The sequence below is a fragment of the Primulina huaijiensis genome, chromosome 2, assembly GCF_012295235.1.
Source record: "Primulina huaijiensis isolate GDHJ02 chromosome 2, ASM1229523v2, whole genome shotgun sequence".
Lineage (NCBI taxonomy): Eukaryota > Viridiplantae > Streptophyta > Magnoliopsida > Lamiales > Gesneriaceae > Primulina > Primulina huaijiensis.
In genome coordinates, this window is record NC_133307.1 from 23275528 (window position 1) to 23299396 (window position 23869).

At 34.5% G+C, this 23869-nt stretch overlaps 4 protein-coding genes across 10 annotated transcripts; 2 read left to right on the top strand and 2 right to left on the bottom strand.

Moving 5' to 3' along the window:
• Nucleotides 1-3716: 3716 nt before the first annotated feature.
• On the bottom strand, nt 3717-6212 carry LOC140970659 (uncharacterized). Of its 4 annotated transcripts, none has more exons than XM_073432477.1 (4): nt 6159-6212; nt 5343-5456; nt 4866-5156; nt 3717-4354 (listed from the first exon to the last, which is right to left on the bottom strand). In XM_073432477.1, the coding sequence occupies exons 2-4, from the start codon at nt 5448-5450 to the stop codon at nt 3788-3790; spliced, it is 966 nt and encodes a 321-aa protein (XP_073288578.1). In that variant the 5' UTR covers nt 5451-5456; nt 6159-6212; the 3' UTR covers nt 3717-3787. The 4 variants fall into 4 exon arrangements, with proteins under 4 accessions (XP_073288578.1, XP_073288579.1, XP_073288580.1 ...); XM_073432478.1 differs by having other exon boundaries at nt 5343-5469; nt 6159-6207; XM_073432479.1 differs by having other exon boundaries at nt 5343-5469; nt 6164-6180.
• A 1099-nt stretch (nt 6213-7311) lies between these two features.
• LOC140970656 (serine/threonine-protein kinase D6PKL1) lies at nt 7312-11458 on the bottom strand. 2 transcript variants are annotated; one of them, XM_073432471.1, is made up of 4 exons: nt 11113-11458; nt 10711-10797; nt 8989-10278; nt 7312-8303 (listed from the first exon to the last, which is right to left on the bottom strand). In XM_073432471.1, exons 3-4 carry the CDS (start codon nt 10230-10232, stop codon nt 7442-7444), a joined length of 2106 nt encoding a protein of 701 aa, XP_073288572.1. In that variant the 5' UTR covers nt 10233-10278; nt 10711-10797; nt 11113-11458; the 3' UTR covers nt 7312-7441. The 2 variants fall into 2 exon arrangements, with proteins under 2 accessions (XP_073288572.1, XP_073288571.1); XM_073432470.1 differs by lacking the exon at nt 10711-10797.
• Nucleotides 11459-12634: 1176 nt separating this feature from the next.
• On the top strand, nt 12635-17075 carry LOC140970658 (RGG repeats nuclear RNA binding protein A-like). 3 transcript variants are annotated; one of them, XM_073432474.1, is made up of 7 exons: nt 12635-13060; nt 13874-14201; nt 14299-14367; nt 14475-14610; nt 15690-15845; nt 15987-16043; nt 16584-16746. In XM_073432474.1, exons 1-7 carry the CDS (start codon nt 12886-12888, stop codon nt 16596-16598), a joined length of 936 nt encoding a protein of 311 aa, XP_073288575.1. In that variant the 5' UTR covers nt 12635-12885; the 3' UTR covers nt 16599-16746. The 3 variants fall into 3 exon arrangements, with proteins under 3 accessions (XP_073288575.1, XP_073288573.1, XP_073288574.1); XM_073432472.1 differs by having other exon boundaries at nt 12636-13060; nt 16639-17075; XM_073432473.1 differs by having other exon boundaries at nt 12638-13060; nt 14302-14367; nt 16639-17075.
• A 2492-nt stretch (nt 17076-19567) lies between these two features.
• Nucleotides 19568-22626, top strand: LOC140970660 (ubiquitin-conjugating enzyme E2 28-like). The gene is made up of 4 exons (XM_073432480.1): nt 19568-19796; nt 20540-20667; nt 21492-21596; nt 22287-22626. Exons 1-4 carry the CDS (start codon nt 19727-19729, stop codon nt 22428-22430), a joined length of 447 nt encoding a protein of 148 aa, XP_073288581.1. The 5' UTR covers nt 19568-19726; the 3' UTR covers nt 22431-22626.
• The last annotated feature ends 1243 nt before the right edge of the window (nt 22627-23869 follow it).

Consider the following 23869-nt stretch of genomic DNA (forward strand, 5'->3'; position numbering starts at 1 on the left):
TTTTTGTGTCAAAGTAAGTATGCTAAAAATTTGATTAAGAAATTTGCAAATGAGAACACAAAACACATGAGAACTCCTATCGGCTCGAGTGAAAAATTGTGCAAAGATGATGTTGCCGAAAATGTTGACAACACCTTATATCGTAGCATCATAGGTAGCCTCCTCTATTTGACAGCAAGTCGCCCTGACATCATGTTTAGTGTATGCTTATGTGCTAGATATCAATCTAATCCTAAAATTTCTCATTTAAAAGCTGTGAAACGCATTTTACATTACATAGAAGGAACAATTGATTTAGGATTGTGGTATACACACGAAACCAACTCAAATTTAGTAGGGTTTTCAGATGCTGATTGGGCTGGGGATTTAGACGATAGAAAGAGTACTTCTGGTGGTTGTTTCTACCTTGGGAATAATTTAATCTCATGGCATAGTAGGAAACAAAATTGTGTCTCACTTTCAACTGCTGAATCTGAATATGTAGCAGTTGGAAGTTGTTGTACACAACTTTTATGGATGAACCAAATGGTAAAAGACTATGGGCTTAAGAGTGAAACTTTAATTGTGTATTGTGATAATTCGAGTGCAATTGATATTTCAAAAAATCCAGTACAACACGCTCGAACTAAACACATTGACATTCGACATCACTTTATTAGAGATCTAGTAGAAAAGGAGTTGATTCGAATGGAATTTGTTGGTACACATAACCAATTGGCAGACATATTCACTAAAGAATTAGACTTTGAGAGATTCTCCAACCTTAGGAAATCTCTCAGCATGTGTGCAATGTGATCATTCATGGATGTTGTCTCGGATGTTACAACATCTCAGACAACACCCCATCTGCATGTGCATTTCTAGGACTTAGGCATACTGCATTTGCATGCATAATGTTATATGATGTGTTATCACAATGTTGCATAATCTTCTGGTGCACTTACAATTTCATGTTCTATCTAAACTTAACACACTTGGATATGATTAATAATCTGATTAAATCACAAAGTAGTTGAAGGATGATCATGTACTCCATGACATTGTCCCATACGAAAAGTGACTTGAAAAGATTGAGTAAAAAGACAAATCAATTATGCATATGCTCGGTATCAGAAGAAAAGATGGGAAAAAGCTACCTAAAAGAGTCCAATGAAGACTGTGCTTTTAGTGTGGGAGCTATCTGTTCTGAATTTAATACAGAATTTAAAATAGAAGAAATTGGAAAAAGCTACCTAGAGGAGTCCTAAAGAAGACCGTTCTTCTAGTGTGGGAGCTACCACTTTTATGGTTAGAAAGTTTATAAGTCTCTAAGTGTGCAGAAAAATCAAAATAAATGTTTGGAATTGGACGTGTTGTCAGGAGATGTTACCAACATTTGCGAAAACACTTCATCTGTAAACATATTTCATACTCGGTTGCATGTTTCTATTTTTGTTTCATTCTGTTATTAGGCATAATTAAGACATGCATTTACACTTCATTGTGAATATTGTTGAGCCAAAAAGGGATCGAGTATTTCAACAAAGAAAATTCGGTAAAATTCCAGTTTTGCTAGAAATCCAATATTTGTGATTTTTAATGTTTAAGTTGTGTTAAATCGATGTGGGTTTCAATTTTGGAAATTATTTTGAAATGATTTTGGACGCAATTATCTCAGTATTTTTGGTAAGTGATTACGGGCCAAAGCTGATCTGGTCTAGTACGAGAACTTGGTTGTCCATTCTGGACAAAAAGGGGGAGAAGATGCAACTCAAACTCAAATCTAAGCTGATGCTAATGTTGATAATGTTCTTCTCTGTTAGGTTCCCTGATGTTTCTGTTTTCCCTGATGTGTTTATGTTTTAATGAACTGTTAATGATTTTTGCAGGTGTTGTCTCAGGTGTTGCCAACACAACGAACAACACCCGTAGTAACTTGATTTTATTCAGGGGGAGAAAAATTCACATATTAAGGGGGAGTTAACTGGAGTTTAACTGAGAAATTGAGTTTGATTTGATTTTGTCTAGAAAAGCAAAAAGAGGGATATTGAAGAGAAATATATTTTCTTTATTTAATTGATATGATTTCTTATCTTAAATAATTTCCCTAATATATTCTTCCTTGTTGATATGATATTTAATATTTAATTATGGTTTTGCTTTTTTAGATAATTATGTTAAAGATTTTATTGTGATATAATTTCTTCCTTAAATTTAATTTTCTATTGATGAGATTATGTGGAATATTGGGTTCTACCTTTTTAGATATTATAAAGATTTTCTAGATATGTTATTTATGATAATAATTTGTATGATATGATATCTTATTCTTAATAGAATTCTTGTTTACCATATCTTGTAGGTTTCCTTGTGGAGATAAACTCTAGGAGAGATTTTCGTGATGAGTTTTTCGTGAGTTGTTTTTCGTGGAAGAGTTTTTTCGTGGAGGAGAGATTTTCATAAGAGTTTTTTCGATCTATTGATCGTGTGTTTTTTCACTCTTCACTTGAAAGTTTTCGTTGCTGCATATTGTGTGCGCTTTGCACGTCGTGAATCTCAGAGAAAAATATACTACAAGGACGTTGCTGTTTTGACAAGTGCTGATATCAAGTGTTGCCGTAAATATTGCAAATATCTACAGACAACATCCATAACGATGTTGGCTGAAGATCGGGTTTTGTTGCTCCAAGTTTTTTTCATCACGTTTTTGCTTTCTTGTTTAAGTTTTTATTCTGGTTATTTGTTTTAGAAAGCGTTTATTTTCTGAACGTGTTGAGGAAATTGATTTTTGTGAAAATCACTAGTGATAGGTTTTTGTGTAAACGATTTGGTTTTCTAGTGATTAATTTTTGCCATAAGGCAATACTTGTGCATATTTAATTTTGTCCATCGATTTATTTTAACGTCAATTTGTGTTAAAAAATATAATATTCCGCTGCATGTTGTCCGAGATGTTGTAACATCTGGCACAACACCTAATTCTGATAAAACACAAATTCGCGATTTTACATCCTATTCGGACTATTTTATTATTTACTAATATCTGTCGAACAATAAATCCTTACACATGTAATTTTTTACATTGCAGCTTAAATTAATTTTCTCTTCATCAAGTACATATAGTAGTATTCCCTTAAAAAACCAATCAAGGATAAACTTGAATTTCTGATTTAAGATAACATTATACAGATAAATGACGTTCTATTTTTTAAAATTCATCGATTTTTTTTTTATCCTCCCGTATCTGTTCCATCCCTGAAAATTAATGATTAACAAAGAATTAAGGAAATCAAATTCTACCCTTTTCCCATGAAGCTCAAGAACAATCCCATGGTGAATATGTCAACGGATTTAAAAAAGAGCTATGAAATAGACATGTATGTTGGGAAGACGAGTGAAAGCAAAAACATTTGGAGTGTCTTATGACGTTTAAGGTTGTTGACACAAGCAAGGAATCAATTAATAAAAAATAAATTTATATTTTGGGATGTTGAAAATTGAGGGGACAAAGAATCGATTTATATATACGTACTTATTAATGCTTGATTCTTGGCTTTGCTTTGACTACAGTTTTGAGAAAGATAAGGAGGGTTGCACAATGTGCTCAATTCTCCTTCTTTTAATGTTTTCACCAAGAAACGCTTGACATAGTTCTTGAGTCCGAAGATTTTCATGACGACGTGTGCGATTTTATTATTTTCGGATTATTGATTTTTCAAAAAATGAAGTGTAAAATCTGAAATATAACTAGCAATTATATAACATGTAGTTAAGCCGATTATAAATGTTTTCACGTGCATCATTATAGTCAACTAACATCCATAACTTCAATTATTTCAAAATGCATTTGCAGATTAGGAAGCTTACTAGGAAAATATAATCTCTCGCGAATTAGTAACTTATCTATATCCTTCCTTGCAGCAGCTGCCCTTTTGAGTAGACGAACTAGCGCATCCTTCTCCTTTCGAATCCAAATCCTCCTCTCATCAGACCATTGTCTAGGTGTTCCATGAAAAAGAAACCGAATTCCAGTTACTCTACGAGAAAGACATTCAGAAATTCTATCGATCACATCTTTATTTGTGAGATATGCTCCATTAGAGTTTAAGCCGACGTCCACATAATGAATCTCAGATATGCTGCTTAAGAGGCTTTCTTTTGAGGTGGGTATGACAGAGCTGTCTTCTTGGGTAGTTACTCCTCCACTCACAGTATTTTTTTGGCTCTCATAAAAACTAAGCTCGGTTAAAAGCTGGTTCAGTATGATGCCTCCTTTGCTGAATCCAAGAATTGCTGTCTCAGGTTTGTGTGAAGATGACGAAGAAGCTTCTGACTTGTAAGGCTCTTTCTGTTTCCCCAAGATTGCATTCTTTGCCTGCGATGATAGGAAACATGAATCTTATGATATGATTGCTGACGAAGTGAGATAAAGATATACATAGTTCTTGTAGTTTCGTCGCATAGTAGGTGTATTGTATGTTATCCATATAATTAACAACACTTGGAGTACATAATCTGCGACACTAACCGTTTATTATCAAGTGATACATCACAAATACAATCCCCCAATAAGCATTTTAGACCATTTGGCATGTGGCAATACCCAATCAGTGTAGCTGAAGAAACAGATCGAGGTATGCAAAATATAGCTTATTAGGTTTCACTCTCCTACTTCCTCGAAGTTTGGGACCAAAAGAGGTAGTTAATAAAAAAAAGGAATTTCCAACCATGATTACGTACACAAAGTCAAGAAACTCATCAACCCTTTCCAATGAAAGAATCATTGGCTTACAGTCATAATCTTGCGATCATTCATTATGGACGCAAGCAATAACTTCAAAAGGTCAATATATAAATGAAATCTCAAGCAATCTTGCAAGCCCTACCTCTCCAAGAAACTTTGACAAAAGCAGGACCAGTGATGTAGAAGCTGGGAATCCAGTAGCATCATATGTTTTTGGCTCTCCATTCTCATTAACAGACGGGATAAAATCCTTAAAAACTGCAAAAGGGCCATTGAAAATGGATGCCTCGACAACATAAGCATTAATGGACCCCCCAAACTTTGAAACCAAAATTTCAGCAATTTTCAGAGGATCGGATAATCTCTCAATCACTGGATTTCCAGTCCAGTCCACTCGATCTCCACTAAAGAATATGGCATTTCCAGTAGGTACCTATCTCATGTTAAAAAATCAATATCACCATATAGAAGTCTAAATATTTTTAGTTTTGCCTCTCAAGTAAGAATGCAACTTATAAGAATCACATTCTATGGCCCACTTTGAGCTCTCCAAAATACTATGTTTGGTCATATGGTCAAGTTAACGAAAGTCATTGTCCTGTAACATATAAGAACTCACAGCGAGGTTTTTGGGTGAAGAAGAGAGGCCGAGCGATGCTGCAATTCGGTAGAAAGTGCTGCTATTTGGATACAACTGAACTTTCAAGACTCCACTCCAGCGATCCATGATACACTGGAAATTAATACTGGGCAATAAATAAAAAAAACATAAAATAAACACAATATACCAACTGTTGCTTCAAGTTTTTACCACTTCCCCTGCAGCAAGAAAATTCTTACGTGAAGTGTAAAATGTCCGTAATAACAGTCTCAAAATATAAAGTTTATTCGGAAACATGTAGCAACCTCAAGGAAGAGGATCAATGGGTGAAAGTTGGAAGCAATTTGATGCATGTCGAGAGTAACCTTTTAAAATATTACATATAAAATTATTTACTTTTTATCTAAGTTCACCTGAGCAAGATCCCATTTTGGCCACTACCCATAGTTTGTGAAGAACCCCCATAACTCTCAAAATCCAACAAGGCATTTTCAAGTGATCAAACAAAATGCAATCTTCGTACACGCACTTAAAAATAATTCTTAAAAACGATCAGCTTAGGAAAAGATAGAGAGATCAAAACAGTGCTAAAATAGTAGCATCCAAACATAAAGCAAGTTGAGCTTAATCCATTTTAATGCAAAATCCTACAGCTCCTTTCCAATAATTCGAAACGAGGAAAAAAATTAAATAGAGTTCACAGATAATCTCTTGGGCATATTCACAAACAGCTTGTGAAATAAAAGAACAGCGTAAAAGAATGATCAAGACTTGCAAATTAAAAAAAAAAACATAAAAAGAGAATTAGAGAAAATTTGTGTCCCAGAAACAAACCTCACAAGTTCAATATGGTTGTTTGGCAAAAGGCAGAGAATCTTGAACTCAANTTTATTTTAAAAAATCCCCTCTTTATCCGTCCATTATCAATGCAGAATAGGTCTTTTGTGAAATGATCTCACGAATCTTTATAGAGTGGGTCTCATGTGAGACCGTCTCACGGATCTTAATCTGTGAGACGGGTCAACCTTACCCATATTCACAATAAAAAGTAATATTCTTAGCCTAGAAAATAATATTTTTTCATGGATGACCCAAATAAGATGTTCGTCTCACAAAAAATGACCCGTAAGACCGTCTCACACAAGTTTTTGCAATCAAAATGCAAGTGTGTACCACTAATGCATATAATAATTTTAATTCATTGATACTTTTAAATTATGTTTGTAAAAAATATATGACTAAAAACTTAACACATTTTTAAAATCCAATGACTAAGTATTTGAGTTTTAGATTTTTTTTTGTGATCAACTTATATTTTCAACAATAAATTGGAGATACACATATGTTTTTAGAATTTTACTCGTAAAATAAAGTATTAGTTTTATAATTAATTTCAAACAATAATAAAATATTGGATTCTTTAAGTTTGTTTTTTGTAGTAATTGAATAATTGGTAAAATCAACAATGTAAGTGATTAATTGGTGCAATTAATAACTACATATAGTGAACCGGGTGCAAATTGAAGCGATTTGTAATGAGTCATTTGCATCCAACTCCCCTAGATTTTATGTATTTGATATTCATTTCTCTATACATGTTACAATTTCTACACATGATAAGGCATAAAATAACCCGATTTTAATACTAATGGTTTGAATGTGTATTTTTTTTTAATAATTTGAAGGGACAAAATGATATAACTTTAAGACACCGTTTGGTGCAGAAAATAAAACATTAATTTATTAGACATTCTTGTTTTGTCCGATGTTTAACTCAAATTCTAAAAAAAAAAAAAATTTGTGTCATGAACCACTATCTTATAAAATATATTGACTTCTCATTCTTATGACATCCACAAGTCAAGCCTGAAGTTGTGACTAACTATACTGGAGTGGAATTATATTTGATAAAAAAATGATTTTTTTTTTTTAATCTGCAACACCCCGTTGCAAGTCTCCCAAATGCAAAAATCAATTTCCACAATCGTTTACTAAATCAAGAATATAATAACGTTGAATTTCACAATAGATTGGTTGAGATACATCACCAAATATCTTGAGGTCTACAACTCAAGTTGGCAGAGAAAAACACAGAACAAGAATCCTGTACTTATAAATTAAAAGAACTCAAAATCCAGAAATTTACCCCCAGATTTCATCTCTGTTGCACCTACAATCGTTTTGCTGCCAGTGCCCACATCGACAGGCTGGAATTGCCCACACATCACGGGAAGCTCCGGCTCGACTGGTCTTGGCACCTCTGGCGGCGTGTTGCAACGTATCAAAGCCCAATTTATGCCTTCAAAGAAAGGGTGCTGCTTTATTTCTGTTGCTCCTCTTTTCACACCGAGCCTATGCTGCGGTTCTTTAACTAGCAATCCTCTTATAAGATCCCGGCTTGCATAACTGGTAGCTGGCGAATCAGAGAATTTGAGCTGCTGCCCTACAACATTGAAAAGAGTGGCTCGATTTCCGGAACCCTTGAATGGTGTTTTACCATAGAGTAGTTCATGTAAGAACACACCGAAAGTCCACCAGTCTACTGCACTGCCATGGCCTTCGCCCTTGATGATTTCGGGTGCTAAGTACTCATGAGTCCCAACAAATGACATGGAACGTGCCGCAGTAGGTTCTGCAACTAGCTCGGGGAGCGTACCAGAAGTCTTCCCAGGCTCGGCTGGGGGCCTTCCAAACCTTTTCTTATTTTTTGAGGGAAAGATCCGAGGAAGGAAACATGAAGGCTGAATGCATGCTGAGGTGGGCTCAATACATGCTGGCTGTACACAGAACGCAGCCCCTCCAAATGCAGAAGCTCTTATCAGGGTTGGTGAAACAGCACAACGCAGGGAAAGGTCAAAATCTGAAAGCATAATGTGGCCATCTTCGCGGACTAGAACATTTTCTGGTTTCAGATCCCTATAGACAACTCCAAGCATGTGAAGATACTCGAGTGCCAGTAGAACTTCTGCAGCATAAAACCTGCATCCATTAAATTGAGGTTTAGATATTCCTACATAGTGAGAGTGTATCAAGAGATCCAAGAATGAATAATTCATTACCGTAATCGATAGGGTTTCATGTTTCTCAAATGTTAAGAAACTCCAGCAATAGTACTTGGTAAAATCTAAATAATTTAAATGTTTAAAACTAGTTTAGTTGGCCTTCGAATAACTTAAGGTGATTTGAACAGCCAGACAAGTAATATCTAGCAGTTCCAAGAATCTTAAGTTTGTGATCTATGCTGACGGGGGCTGACATTAAAAAATTAGCAAACCTCAAAACTTGAATCATAAATTAATCTCATACCATCGCTTCATTCAAAAAATAAAAACTAAAAAATCAGTTTGTTTGCATGGATGGACCATATCGAAAGAAGAGAGATTATCAAGTCGCCCTTCAAATGAAAAGAGAAGTAAAATCTTCTCGAGACAATGAAACTTTGAGCCCATAATTTTTCAAGTTTTATTCGGGTACAACAGAAATCTTGGTCCCGGTCCTGGTTATTGAGCTCACCAGTCACCACTAATCATAGCATTTCTGTAATTCCCGTTGGTTCAGCAGATTTCAGAAAAAGGAAACAAAATGCACAGTGTCTCATATCGCAAAGAAATTTCACAAGAGAACAAACTATCAAACTATACGAGCTTAAACGCATAATGATTACCTTGCAGCATATTCTGAAAAATGTTTCCCAGGTTGTTTCTGCCTCAGGGTATGAAGATCTCCTCCAGGACAATATTCCATGACCAAACATGAAAATCTATCTGTTTCAAAATGTGTGTATAATGTTGGCAAGAACGGATGATCAAGTAACTGCAAGATTTCTCGTTCCGTCTGGGCTCTTGTCAACTTCTTCCTGCTAGCAAGGGATGCCTTATCCATTACCTTCATCGCAAAGAAACACTGAGTTGTACTCAACTCGGAAAGATACACACTTCCAATATCCCCGCATCCGAGTCTTTTCATTAACTTGAAATGGCTCATGCCTAAAATACCATCACATGATCGAACAGCAAGGATAGCCTTCCACCTAGGATCATTTCCCTTGTGAGGCTTATTTGCGCTGCCCGTAATGTTACTCCAGTTACTATCATCGCTTAGTCCGCTGCTATCACTTGCTCGACTGAGGCTAGATTTAGTACTCTCGAGCGAATCCCCAAGAATGCTCTCTTTCGTACTCTCATAGTTCCTGTCCACACTAAGCATACCATCACTCATTATCCCATCGCTCTGGCACGTTCTAGTGCAGCTATTTCCCATACTCATAGCCGTGGCAACACCGAAACTATCAATGCTACTATGTGGACTAACATTCCCACTTGGAGGTAATGACGTGTCCCATACACATTCCTTATCCTCTGAACACCGGAGGGGGTTTGCTTCGGTATTTCGGGATGGACGTTGAACAGAAAATGGGTACGATACAGCAGCTAAATAGATAGCTTCTTTGTTTACAACCTCTGTGGGTGAAGGCGGGATCGGTTTACTACCCGACACCTTGATTGAAAAATCTTCCTTAGAAGGGCGGCCCTTTACAGACATACTTTTAAGTACATATTTTCCATCCCCATTGTTCTGACCAATTGGTAAATAGACAGGCCTCATCAAATCAGTGTCGACTGGTTCAGGAGGATGACTTACCCCATGAAATGAAGTAGAGCCGATATCTTCAAATGCATCGCCGCTGATGTTAAACGAAAGCATGCCTGGCATGTGTTCTTGATCCTCCTGCAAATAGATTTTCCCTTTCATTGCTTGGGCAGGAGTAGGTGAATCCAACTCAGAAAATTCCACCATCAGGGAAGGTTTTTGAACCTCTTCTCTTCTGGAGAAATTGGGGTGACTCTTCACCTTCGCCGCAAAAGGCAGCTGCCTGGGAAGTTGTAGGGATTCGGGTATCCTTTCCATATCAGATAAGCATATATCATCACAAGAATCTCTACATTTATTTACTCTGCCAAAACAAGAAACGATAGTACTGAAATCACTTCACGGATTAAACTCCCGTAAAATCTACTATTGGTCTGTTTATTCATCAAAATAACAATACTGACTAAACTACTAAGAAATAAAATACTCGACAACATTGTGGAGAACGGAGCTTAATAAAGCAATGATATTTTCAATCAGCAAAATACTCCATGAAAATCTACAAAATCAACTATCAAATACTTTGAAGGTCTTGTGAATAATATAAAAGAAAGGCAGAAAATACACAATGAGTGCCAAGCCTAACAACAAGAAACAGGTGTAGATATTAACTTGTAATTGGGAGAAAATCAACTTACACAAATATCCAAATTAAATGAAATATCCACAGGTAAGTAATTTTATGTAGAAAAAAAATTTACAAGCAATCGAAAGACAGAATACTCGAGAAACTCACCAGCTTAAAATGACAAAACAAATTACAAAAGATCCCAAGCTCGATCACCAGAACTTTAAACTTTCTTGCGCATTACGTTGTCATACACTAATAATAAATCATAAATCAAGCTTCGATACCTTAAAATAGAAAATCACACATAGGCAAGAATAGCTATAACTTAGATTCCACGTAAATATAACGGTTTCGAAACATAACCCAATAAATAAACAACAAAAAAAATCAAAACATAGCATCAAAATCTGGGAATTTCATTCTTTATGGAAAATCGAGAAACCCATATTAAAAAAGAACAGCAGTAATGCCCAAAAGCAAAACACGAGCAAATAGAGCATTAACAAGTGGAAATTGAGAAAACCCGTTAAACAAACAAACAAACTGCAGTTATACGCAAGTATTTACCTTCCTCGTTGGGTCTCGCTACACAGTAATCGATCCCAGTTAAACACAACAGATGGGAACAAATGTCCAATAATTGCTAAAGAATGAGCTCGAGAAAACGCAGCATGCGAAAAGGAAAAAAAAAGAAAGTAGACGACAGGTCGAGCTGTTTCTTGGAATTTTGAAATATCGCAGGGAAAAGAGATTAATAATAGTAGGAAAAAACGAGGATTCGTCCAGAAGAGTGATTGCAGCTATTGCTATGGCTTTTGCTTTTTCAGAATTTCTTTTTCCGTATTATTTCTATTGCTTCGTTCCAAGAGGCTTTATTCATGTGTTCACAGTAAGAAAAAGGAGAAGGGGACAGACAGAACTGGCTATGGCCACACCAAAGGGTAAGTGGATACTATCTTGCTTGTTTCGAAAGATTAATTATCCATTTATTTTGCATAATATAATTATTAAAATATTTGATTTGAATGTCAAATAATAATGTATAAAATTGTATTATGAAGCGATGGCACTAAATATAAAACACATCTTTACTTTCGGAAAATTAAATTGAGCGTAAGAAAAAAAAAGTAAATAGTAGTTGAAAGTGGCAGTAGCAGAAAGGAGATGGGAATATAGTGTAGGGACCATTACATGTGATTTTATCTCCATTTTAAGATTTTATATTTCCTTCTTTTTTTTAAAAAATAAAGATTCTGAAAATTTGTTTTATCGCAGACAAAAGTAAGTAATTTACATAGGCCTAGCCTATTACTTGAAAATTTCGTATGAAAATACATATTTTAAAAGATTCTGAAAATTTGTTCTATCTAAATGCTAGAATGAATTGTGACAATGGATCTCATTGCATGTACCTAAGTTGGACCTATGGGTTCAATGACTCCTCCGATCCATCATATTAGAATTCTAGCTTACTTCTTTAATTACTTTCAGATATCGCGTATAAAAGATGTTATGAATTTAAGTTAGACACCAGGTACTACAGTGATATTGGATTTATAGTTCGCACCGAAGGATAATTTAGTAAAAAAGGCATTTGAAATATTTCTATTGGGAGGAAAAAAGGTAGAGATAAGATAATGTATATGTTTTTTCTTGTAATGCAATAATAATTATAGTTAGAGTGATGCTACGTGTAAATCACATCAAATCTTACATCATAAAAATCAATACAAAAATTCGTTTTGTCACAATTTCATGATATATTAAATACAAAATATCACAATATAATAATAATATCTTACAATATAAATATATACGTAGTATGACATGATTATTGAATGATCAGTAAATAAATGATAGATAAAGAAATATAATATATGATGATAAAATGATTGATAAAATAAAAAAGAGTTGGGATTGTATTTTATTTTTGGATATGATAAAGGACATTTTTGGAATAAAATGTTTTTGTATGGATTCTTAATATAGGTGAGTTTAATTAACCACATTTAATACCACTTGCTCATTGGTATGGTTGATAGAATGAGTAGTAAAAAAAAATGGACCAATCGTGGGTTTAGGGCCATACCAAACAAAGCCTTAAGAGGCGCTACATAAATCTTCCCCAGTCTCACTCTTCGTTCGCTGTCCATTGCGGCTAGGGTTTCATTGAATCCTCCATCTCTTTCTCTCTTACCTTCGTTTCTCGGTTCAAGTTTATGGATGGATCCATTACCTTTATCAGTCCTAGCAATGAATAAAGAGTCGGATTAACGGCTTATCTTCTCAACAGAACCGAAATCCCAGTTTTGCTTCTGTTTCCGTTGGGGTGGGGGAGCAATGGCGACTCTGAACCCATTTGATTTACTGGAAGACGATGACACGGAGGACCCATCTTTGTTGATTGCTGCCCACCAGAAGAAGATCGAGCCGAAGAAACCCTCTGTGCAGCCTGAAAAGCCGGTGCCTCCGCCAGCTAAGCTACCCTCGAAGCCTCTCCCCCCTTCCGAAGCTGGTTAGCTCTCTCCGTCTGTCTCTTTTTCTCAGTTTTACTTGAGCTAATGTTGTTCGTATACGACAAATAAGAAGAAAAAGAAGTAAAGCATTTGGAGCCTAGCGTCGTTACGTGGACGTATTATTTGGGGTCTTGTTATCATGTCAGCATCTTTAATTTGCTGATCGGTGAATCTGAAAAGTTTTACTTGCAATTAATTGTATTTGTTGAGGCGTATCCTGTCCCGACACGTCATGAGTGAAGTATGTGTTCCCCAGCCTAAAGGCTCTAGCCCCTCTTTGAAATGCAAGAATTTCAATTAGCCGATTCATATTAGTTTGTACACAAATGAATGTTTTAACTTTTGATGCTAGTGAGTGGATTTTAAACTGTATAACATATGCTGTACGAGTGAATTTCTTTGCACAGAATCACCAATGTGTTCTAGAATCTTATGGCTCAACAGTCCATACTTTGACATGGCACCTACCTTGGGTCCACGCTAGAGGCACAGTTCGTAATATTTATTGATTTGAAAAGAACTCATATCACATCCGAAACATCCTGAATAAGTTATTTGGTTATCCACTGGCTATATTGATTGATATTGATTGTAGAGGCTAGCGCATTGGATTAAACTAGATAGGATATAGAGATCCTGCAATTATAAAGTTTGAAATATTTTGTGGTTATGATTATTTAAAGTTTTGTAAAGATTGTTTATGTGCCTGTAAGTTTTTAAAGTTCCAATAGGTGAGCCTTCTTGATGTAGTTTGAACTTCATTTTTTAAGTTTCTCTCTGTTTATTCCATTATTTTCTGCCTACTCGAGCAGTCAGAGAGGCAAAAACTGAATCTGGCCGAGGAGGGGGCAGCAGTGGCCGTGGCCGTGGATATGGGCGCGGTCGTGGTGCTGGTAGTGGCTTCAATGGGGAGACAACCAACACCAGCAACTCACCTGGAAATAAGGCAATATCGGGTGCTCAGGGTGCAACTGACGAGGCTGATAGTAGGGCTTCTTCTGGAAGGCGTGGTGGCTATGGTGGACCTCGTGGCCCTTTTCGTGGTGGCCGCCGAGGTGGTTTCAGCAATGGAGGGGAAGATGAAGGTGAGCGCGACCGTCCTCGTCGAGCATTTGATCGCCATAGTGGAACTGGGCGTGGGTATGCTGATTTTTGTTGTCTTCTGGCTTATTTTTTCTGGGCTGTTCCTTTGTGTATCTTTTACTTTAATTTCCAATATGACCTTATTTTTTGCCAGAAGCAGCGAGATGAAACGCGAGGGATCTGGCCGAGGGAACTGGGGTACACAGATTGATGAACCAGTTTCGTGAGTATTTTGTCTCCACTGATGAGATGACTTTGCATTGCTTTCTTATTTGCTTATCTTTTATCCACTTTTGTACAACTCTGCTGTTTTCTTTCATGTTATTTTAGAGTGGTCGAGGAGGCTCCTAATGAAGGAGAGAAAATTCTGGACGCTGAAAAGCCCCCAGGAGAGGTGAATGCTGCAACTGATGGAAACAAGGAAGCTGCCTCAAATGAAGTTGAGGAGAAGGAACCTGAGGACAAGGTAAAAAGTCTGTCAATAACATTCTGATTTCAGTTGTTTGTTTATCCTTTTGTGGTCCATGAAATTGCTGTCCTAGTCTCTTACTTCCCCTATTAAATTGATTCTTATCTAATTTACAAATGGAATTATGAGAACAACAATTATCGGGTTGCTCTTCGAGGTATAACTAGAGAAAAAGACTAAAAGAAACTCTATTTAGTTCATGATTAAGTGGTTGAAAACTTACATTTGCTGCTGGATTAAAAACCGTATTATTTACTTGTATTGAGACTGCATATCAGGGCTCGATCGTGATTTCCCTTGCTCCTTACTTTTCTTATCCATCATGTACTATAAAATTTCAGTCCCAGAGTGTATATAAATAATCGACTTATTTCTGTTACATTATATTGTGTATTATGATATTTGTCTGAGTTTATTGTTATTTAATGAGAAATGTCGAAATCACGCATGGCAATGATTTCTTCTCTAGTAAGTGGTGTCAGCATATTAGCTGTCTGATTGGGCTCCATCGTACAAACCGAGCACATGCTGTTATCCACGACAGCTTCTTTCTTGCACGTGCTTTTTTTAAAAGCATTTTGCGTTGGTATTTTCTCATAGAAGATCATCTGTTAGTCTTTGTCCTTGAGAGTTGAGACTACATTGTGAAAGGACCAGTTTGATCCCATGTGGGCTGTTGTATTAGCCTGCCTTGATTTGATATTTTGATTTTTGGTAATTTAATCACTACTATACTTGTTGGTTGATATGAATGAGGCTTGTCGCATATGAGAGTTGATTTCTATTTGTGAAGTTTTGTCTTGCTAGCCTACTTGTTTCTAATTAGTTGGCCCTGTGACTTACCTGACATCCACAACAACCTTACTTAGTGAACTCGCGCTTGTGCATGACAGCAAACACATCAGTTATAGGTCCTTTCTAGTCATGGTTAATTGATTTTGTAACGGTAGTCAGAGAAATAGTTAACACACTTTGGAAATCTTATAATTTTGTTCAAATGTTTAGTTAATTTCGTGGTGGACATGGCCACAGATTTGGTACCTTGATTTTGAAGTAATCTTTCCTTCAAACTGCAGGAAATGACTCTTGAAGAGTATGAGAAAGTTCGGGAGGAGAAAAGGAAGGGTCTTCAAGCTCTTAAATCTGAGGAAAGGAAGGTTGATGCAAAAGAGTTTCAAGCTATGAAGCAGCTTGCAAATAAGAAAACTTCTGATGACATTTTTGTCAAATTGGTGAATTGGCCTACTCTTCTCCCGAGTTCATTTTTCCCAGTTTCTCAATATATTTTTGCTTTTGCTTGAAATGTCACAGTTCATGGATGTGGCAAACCACTTTTGGGGCCTTGTTTTAAATTTGATGAGTAATGTTTGCAGGGCTCTGAAAAAGATAAGAGAAAAGAGTCAGCTGAGAAAGAAGAAAAAGCCAAGAAGGTATCTTATTGTCTAATTTGTTCTGTATGTGAAGCCAGGGTTTGTATACCGTGTAGTTCTTGTGACTGTATTCTGTATGTGAGCCAAACTTGTTAATTTTTCAACGCTGATTTGTGCCTTGGACCTTAGCATCCATTGAATTGAAATAAGGCACTTGACAATAAGTTTTTAATATACATAGTTGATTAACATTTTCTAAAATATTTAAGAACATCAACGACTTTTTTAGTTGCACATACAATATCTTTACCCTCTACTAAACAATGTATCTATTGCTTACTCAATAACTTATATATATATACCAGCATTTGATCACAAAAGTGATACTATGATGTATTGTGTGATTTGGTGAGATGGGAAAGAATGAGAGATCTGAGAGTGGTGAAGGAAAAAACAGAGAAGAAAATCGAAAAAGAAGAATGAGAAAAGAGAACGAAAATGATCGGGGATTGAGTAGGGCGGTGTTGACAATGGCATGCATTTCCACGGGCATCTGTAATACTAATTTCCATTCGTTATTTTTGTGTTCTGTCATCATAGCTGGATTATCGGTGACGAGGTCCACCAAATTCTGATACTATTTGCAATGATTCAGTCTGTCAGCATCAACGAGTTCTTGAAACCTCCCGAGGGCCAAAGTTACTACAGTTCTGGTGGTCGTGGACGAGGGCGTGGTCGCGGCCCTAGAGGAGGCTACGGTGGAGCCAGTGACTCGAGCAACTTTAAAGCACCTTCCATAGAAGATGAAGGACAGTTCCCTACATTAGGTGGCAAATAAGCTTCGTCTGCTCCCCACCGTTTCTATGCAGGTCGAACTTGGAATAATGGAGTTATTGTATCAAAATGTTATTGAAGTTTATGCACTATGTATATTTATGTCTTTTCATGTGATCTCCATGTAGCATTTTCTACTACTTTGCTGTGTTATTTTCGTTTCTTAAATTGTCGGCATATTAACCTTGATCTTTGATTCTAGACATCATTTTTGAGTTTTGTTTTGGTAATGCAAAATCACATGCAGTTTAATTGTCATCACTTTTTGTCGGTCTCGTGTACACATCAGTAACTATTTTTCCTCTGTTGGGGGGGGGGGGGGGGGGGGGTGCCTGATTCCTGGTTCGTGACGAGGTATAGTTTGGTACCTTTTTTTTTGTCCTTGAGCTGTGTGTTTGGGCGGTACTGATTAGAGTGCAGTGTTCAGAAAAAAAAACTGAAACGTCTTCTCGTACAGTCAGTGAAGGGAGCGAGTGTGGTGAGTTTGAATCCTTGTTGCAAGGGATCCTCTTTATTTTGGATTTAGACGTCTCTTGATCATTATTTTGCACACAAAACACAATGATCGCCTCCAATTGTTTTATCATTTGGTTGGTATTATCGCTTGATAGTTGGGAACATCAAGAATGGTAAATAATTTTTTTTTTTAATTTTCCAAATATTTGGTAGAACGAAAGTTACATGGTTATGAATGAAATGTACATCATTCTTATTATTATTATTTTTTTTTTTTAAAAAAAAAAAGAGTGTTGTAGAAGCTAAAACATGAGACTGTTCTTAAAAAAAACAGTTGATAAAAGACAAAACGAAGGTTTTCATTATAAGAAAGAGAAAAAATCATAGGAGAGGTCAAATAAGATGACTCAACAAAAGTCAAAGTTAGGAAAGCGATGATTTTAGTCTCCATATTTTCATATCAAGACATTTTCGATACCTGGACATTTAACTTTAACAATTTGATCCTTAAACTTCAAAAAACATGACATGTTTGGTCCATACTGATATCTTTCAGCATAAAATTAACGGCAATAACTTAAGACATCACATTTTTTAAACTTAGGGACTAGAAATGTTATATTTAAATATTAGAAACTAAAATAATAATAATAATAATAATAAGATGATAAATAAACTCACATTTATGTTGTGAATTTATTTAGATAAAATTTTAACATAGTAAAAAAATCATAACAAGATATAAAATGATTCGAATTTATCATTAGAATTTTTATAACATATTATTTTAAATTAAATATAATCAAAATTTAACACCACCATTGTAGCAAAAAAAAATTGATTTGCTTAAAAAAAATTTGTTTTTTAATATTTTTTTAACAGAAAAATGTGTCGTTAAATTTTAAAAAGATATCACGCCACTTGTCACCTGGAGTTAATGGCACGATCTAATTGCGTATTTTTTTTTAAAAAAAAAATTACTGACTAAAGTACTGCATTAAAATATTCAAAGACTACAAATATTATGACAAGAATGAGATTATAAAATAATTCTACATTATTGAGTTATTTATCTTGTTATTTTTTTTAACTATATTAATGAAAAAAATTTCACATTTTGAAAATAAATTTACACAAATGATTTGAAATTATTCAAATTTATTTATAATTAAATGCGTGAATATCCATACCATTCTATTAAAATACTTTTTTAATATAAAATCTATAAAATATTAAAAAAATTTATTTTTAAAAAATAAACTCGATTGATTGACTTAAAAATTTACTATGATTTTTTTTCCTATATTAAAATTTCATGATTATAAAGTTTGTAGATATTCAGTAATAAAACAAGACAAAATAAATGTGTTTATATTATAAACACGATCCTTATAATAATAATTTAATTTTTAACTTTTAAAATTTAAATATAGTACTTTTGATCCATAAAATTTAAAAGTATGACAAATTTAGTCTTCGTCATTAACTTTTTAGTTCAAGTTAACAACAGGGACTAAATATGTCACATTTTTTGATATTTAGGAACTAAAAATGTTCTAAGTAAATATTTATGGAGAAAAAATGTAATTATTTTCTTTCAAAATTAAGTATTTGTTCCTCTTGTTAGTTTTTATTAATTATTATAAACAAATTAGATGTAGTAAAAAAATTTTAAAAAATATGCTCCTTCAAAAAATGGCAAAAACTTGTGTGAGACGGTCTCATGGGTCGTATTTTGTGAGACAGATTTCTTATTTGGGTCATCCATAAAAAAAATATTACTTTTTATGCTAAGAATATTATTTTTTATTGTAAATATAAGTAGGATCGACATGTCTCACAGATAAATATTTGTGAAACCGTCTCACAAAAGACATACTCTCAAAAAATATAGCTAATATATAAAATTATGCTTCTATTAAAAGTTATATTTAATAACTATTTATTTTTTTATGATAATGGAACCTGCAACTTTTATTCTTAATGTGTAATGAGAAATTTCAAACTAATATAATAATATGCAAATCATGTTAGTTAAATAAATTACAGTGACCAAATCATTTGCGAATAACTTATTCGGAAAAATATTGATAATTCATGATCAATTACCAAACTCTCACAAATTAACTCTAATTATATATAGTTGGCAATCCCATTTCTCGGTTTAGCCCATCACTTTTATCTTTTACCAATATATATGAACCAAAATAATTAAATATGTTCCTCCAAAAAAATTTAATAATTAAATATGAAATATAATATATCAAGACAAAAAAAAATGCAATGATATTAAATTAGACAAAAAAAAATGACAACCCTGTTTCTTGATGGATGTTTGGAATAAGTTTAATAAAACTTCATTTTTTTAAATATCTTTCTCCACATATATTCAATGTTTCAAGTGCAAATGAAATTTTTGGTATAATTTGCAGATCTGTACGTTCATTTTCTCGATGGCATCAAAACGGATCTTGAAGGAGCTCAAGGATCTCCAGAAAGATCCTCCTACTTCTTGCAGCGCCGGTAATTTTATGTTAATTGTTGTTTTTTCTTTTATACTTAGTTTTCCTGCTGTACTTTGTTTGATTTTTGCGACTCTCGGTTTTTAGGGCCTTATGAAAGTGATCTGTGGGAATTTGATTGTTTTTATGTGTGGGTATGCGTGTTTTTGTTTCTTTGACCATTTGTTGCACGTAGAAAAACCATCCCGGGTGTAAAATTTATGGGTCAATGAATCCCATCACCTGATCTTCCTTGTTGATATTAGAATGGTTTTGAAATTTATTAAGATAACTAACTCTAAGTAAAGATTTTCTGCGTGAAGGAAATATTAGTGAAAAGTGTCCTTTTTAGAAGAGGAGGTCTTGCTTAGAAAATTATCATTTAGATGCATCAATACCTGAGCATAGTTATAACCATAAGCTTGTTTTCTCTTTATTTAGTAAGTTAATGACATGTACAAGAAGGCCTTGATTATATAAAAGTTTTCATGAAAAGGGGGCCAAATCAGGTGATTAGTAGAACATGTTTCTTTTCCCTTGTATTTGTATGTAGGATGCGTTTATGTGCATTTGAAACAGAGGATCAAATGATGACACGCCATGCTGTTTTTTAACGGTTCAGACTATGAATTGGCGTTGCCACTTGTTTGATTCGATTTATGACTATTGATTTACTGTGATATTAGTGGCATAAATGTGTTTAGTGTTTTGAATTGCTGCTGTATGGAAATGTAACATGTTTCTCTCTGTTGGTGCCATTGGCAGGACCTGTTGGTGAAGATGTGTTCCACTGGCAAGCAACCATAATGGGTCCCCAGGATAGTCCTTACGCAGGGGGGGTCTTTTTAGTTACTATTCATTTCCCCCCTGATTACCCATTCAAACCTCCGAAGGTATGTGAACTGTAAATCACAGTCGGAACTTTTGGGTTACCTCTNTTTTTTTTTTTTTTTTTTTTTTTTTTTTTGTATTCTGGAAAGTGTTCTCTGAAAATATATTGAATTTTATGACGTCTATTTGCTTTTATTTTGCGGAGGAGACATTTTTTTAGATTCGTTGAGTGACTAGTGCCATATTAGGGATATATAATATTGGTGTATAGGGTTTTTTCAAAATTAAAAGTAAATAACAATGGTGTGTTATTTCAAAGTGTGGCAGACGCACAGATCTTTTACTCTGCTACACTAGTACTATGATTAGTTTCACGGACCATGTTATTCCTTGTTGAACTAATGCTACTGAAAAAGATGAAATTGGATTTGCTGCTATGTAACTAATCTTGAGAAATGAGCGATAGTCATTAGGATTAGACTGAGTATTTGGTTGCTATGAATGAAGAATGATCTGATTCAATCAGCCAAACGGTGTTTGGTTCTGGAGTAATCCTGTGAAAGAAATTAATTGATTTGATGGGTAAACATGATTTAAATTTCTTTCATTTGCTTTCAAACTTCCAAGTCCCAAGTAATAGAATCACGTCCTGAAGTTTGTTTATGTCCTTATATATTTGTCATGAAATATTATCTCTAGCAAATTGCTTAACTTTTTTACTTGGTGCTAGGTCAACCAACTTCTTGAATTCAAGTGTAGTTTATGAACATGGGTGTGTCATCATATCCAAAGTTTCCAATCCATATAACTACCTTTTCTTTGTGACTCTCTTCTTAATTTCGCAACTTGCAAGTAAAAAATTATTTTATGATGGTTGATGATGCAGGTTGCTTTCAGGACAAAAGTTTTTCACCCGAATATAAATAGCAATGGCAGTATATGCCTTGATATCTTGAAGGAGCAGTGGAGCCCTGCATTAACTATTTCTAAGGTGACTTTTACTTAAGTTAAAATAGCCACCCTCTTATTTTTAACAATCTGTTTAGACATGTAACATTTTTGTTAGTTGTCAGTTACGGTTTTCTCATTAACATTCTTCAAATGATTTGTTGCATCTAGATGCAGTTGAAGCGTTCATGTGTGTGCAGTTTGTGTTAGTTTTCATTTAGCCATAGAAACTTGTGTCACAGGTCCTTAAAGTAGATGTTTAATTGTTGCTTTAATACACTGGTAAGACGGTCATATATATTGTGGAATCTGTTTTAAATCTATGTTATAATGGAATCTATAGTCTATATTTATTGAAATACGCCAACAAAAATTTGTGCATCCACCACCTGCATTTATACAGTTCTAAGCTGTCTTTGTCAATTGTCAGTGGTTATTCTTTGCAAGTATGGATGTCATTCTGGTGTTGATGAATGCACTCATTGTGTTACTATTAGGGGGTGTCTAGCTTCATCAGCTTATAATTCTTTAAACATTTTGGCAAAATTTATTAATGTTTTAAAATAGACACTTACATTTCATAAGATAAAAAATGATCTCGTAAGATGTTGAAAATGACTTTGCTAGGTTAGAGTAGGTGTTTCTATCTTGAGCAGAGTTTGTGTATGAATTTCTATTTACCATCTGAAAGTCACTAAGCAGGTTCCTTTTGAAATCTTCTCCTCTATTTCAGGTGCTCCTCTCAATCTGTTCACTTTTAACGGACCCAAACCCTGATGATCCATTGGTGCCAGAAATCGCACATATTTACAAAACAGACAGAACCAAGTACGAGCAAACTGCTAGGAGCTGGACCCAGAAGTATGCTATGGGTTAGTATCTGTTGGCTGTGAAGGATTGTACTGCAGCTATGTAGAAAACATGCGTGTGTGTCCCTTTAAGTTCTTGTATAATGGATAAATGTAGAATAGAACGTGTAATTTAATCATCGCCCTCTTTGAATGACAATTCGATGGTTTGTGTTATTAATATGCAATTGTTATTTCAAGGGACTCAATGTTTTTATTCGTCTATCGACTTTCCTCTATGATCTATCCTTTTATGCAAGAATTGTATTGACCTTGGAACTAAAGCTGTATGTGCATCGCTTGAGTTGGTCGGGAGTTGTTTTAAACAGTAGAGTCGTGTAATTATATACGTCATATCTAAATTTGTTGGTTTTAACTCTTCAAGCTTCTCCTTAAAACCTCAAATCAGAGACAAAAATCTTCAATTTTCTCTTCTGAAGTATATTATAATGTTTCTCTCGACCCCCTTCGTCCCTTGGGTTACACTTAGATTAAATGATTTGATTTAGAGAAATAAATTTAATTTGGTGGGGTTGAGAATGAAATCAATCGTATCTCTTATTGTAACTGCTCCACTTTGAATTGAAACTCAAAAAGTTGCTTCTGATAACTTCTATTTTATAGTATTGATAGAAAAGTTACTATGATATTTAATCAGGATTATTTTTTTTAACCTCGGTCAACTTTTTTTTTATAAAGAAAATGACCTCTTCAAGTTTATCGAAATACACTTGAGGAGGTCATTTTCTTTAAAAAATGTTGATCGAAGTTATTTAACCAATTTTCTCTATTTATTTAATCACTCGAAAGGTAATGCGAAAAAAGAAATTAATTTTGTTTTCGTTCTATTATGACTGTTCGATGGAAAAATAACAAGAACATTGTGGGTCGGGGTAGCAATAATGGTTGCCTCCCATCTCAACTTGCAAAGTTCCATCTCTAAGATACTTTTCATGACTTTACAGAAAGAGATGGGCAAAAATATACTAACCCCTGTGTGTCTCTTTTTTTTTTAAAAAAAATTTCTTATTTTTTTTAAGAAAAACCCATAATTTTTTGAAGAAAAAGAAACTGAAAATATTGCTGTGTTGGGTAAAAGTGGCACCCCCTTTCTTTTGGCGCCATGCTATAATGTAATTAACTCCAACTATATAGTTTTCTAAACTTTTAAACAATGTACAAACAGACCCAGCGAATGCGCATGTATTCGAATTATTATTTAGAAAATTATTGTGTATGTTATTGCTCCTCCTCTTGATTTGGAATTTCGTCCACAAAGTGGGATCGACAAAGTTGTTTGAAAATGTTCATTCAACTTCAACATCCCACGCATCGTGAAAAGAGACTCGTTTCTTTTATATTCAATTAATTCTTCTATTTATTAAATATTAATACTATATTGGAGACTCAGGATCTTCTTCATATGCGTGTGAGAATCGAGGAAATATTACTAAATATAATGAAGAAG

Excerpts from the sequence above, each read along its gene's own strand:
- LOC140970659 (XM_073432476.1), bottom strand. The coding sequence starts at position 5,621 with ATGTTTCCGAATAAACTTTATATTTTGAGACTGTTATTACGGACATTT. Across the intron at positions 5,457-5,534 it reads TTCTTGCTGCAGGGGAAGTG|TGTATCATGGATCGCTGGAG; the intron begins GTAAAAACTTGA and ends ATTAATTTCCAG. Across the intron at positions 4,355-4,865 it reads TGTCAAAGTTTCTTGGAGAG|GCAAAGAATGCAATCTTGGG; the intron begins GTAGGGCTTGCA and ends CTATCATCGCAG.
- LOC140970656 (XM_073432470.1), bottom strand. The coding sequence starts at position 10,232 with ATGGAAAGGATACCCGAATCCCTACAACTTCCCAGGCAGCTGCCTTTT. Across the intron at positions 8,304-8,988 it reads TTTTCAGAATATGCTGCAAG|GTTTTATGCTGCAGAAGTTC; the intron begins GTAATCATTATG and ends TAATGGATGCAG.
- LOC140970658 (XM_073432472.1), top strand. The coding sequence starts at position 12,886 with ATGGCGACTCTGAACCCATTTGATTTACTGGAAGACGATGACACGGAG. Across the intron at positions 13,061-13,873 it reads TCTCCCCCCTTCCGAAGCTG|TCAGAGAGGCAAAAACTGAA; the intron begins GTTAGCTCTCTC and ends CTACTCGAGCAG. Across the intron at positions 14,611-15,689 it reads AGAAGGAACCTGAGGACAAG|GAAATGACTCTTGAAGAGTA; the intron begins GTAAAAAGTCTG and ends TTCAAACTGCAG.
- LOC140970660 (XM_073432480.1), top strand. The coding sequence starts at position 19,727 with ATGGCATCAAAACGGATCTTGAAGGAGCTCAAGGATCTCCAGAAAGAT. Across the intron at positions 19,797-20,539 it reads TCCTACTTCTTGCAGCGCCG|GACCTGTTGGTGAAGATGTG; the intron begins GTAATTTTATGT and ends TGCCATTGGCAG. Across the intron at positions 20,668-21,491 it reads ACCCATTCAAACCTCCGAAG|GTTGCTTTCAGGACAAAAGT; the intron begins GTATGTGAACTG and ends TTGATGATGCAG.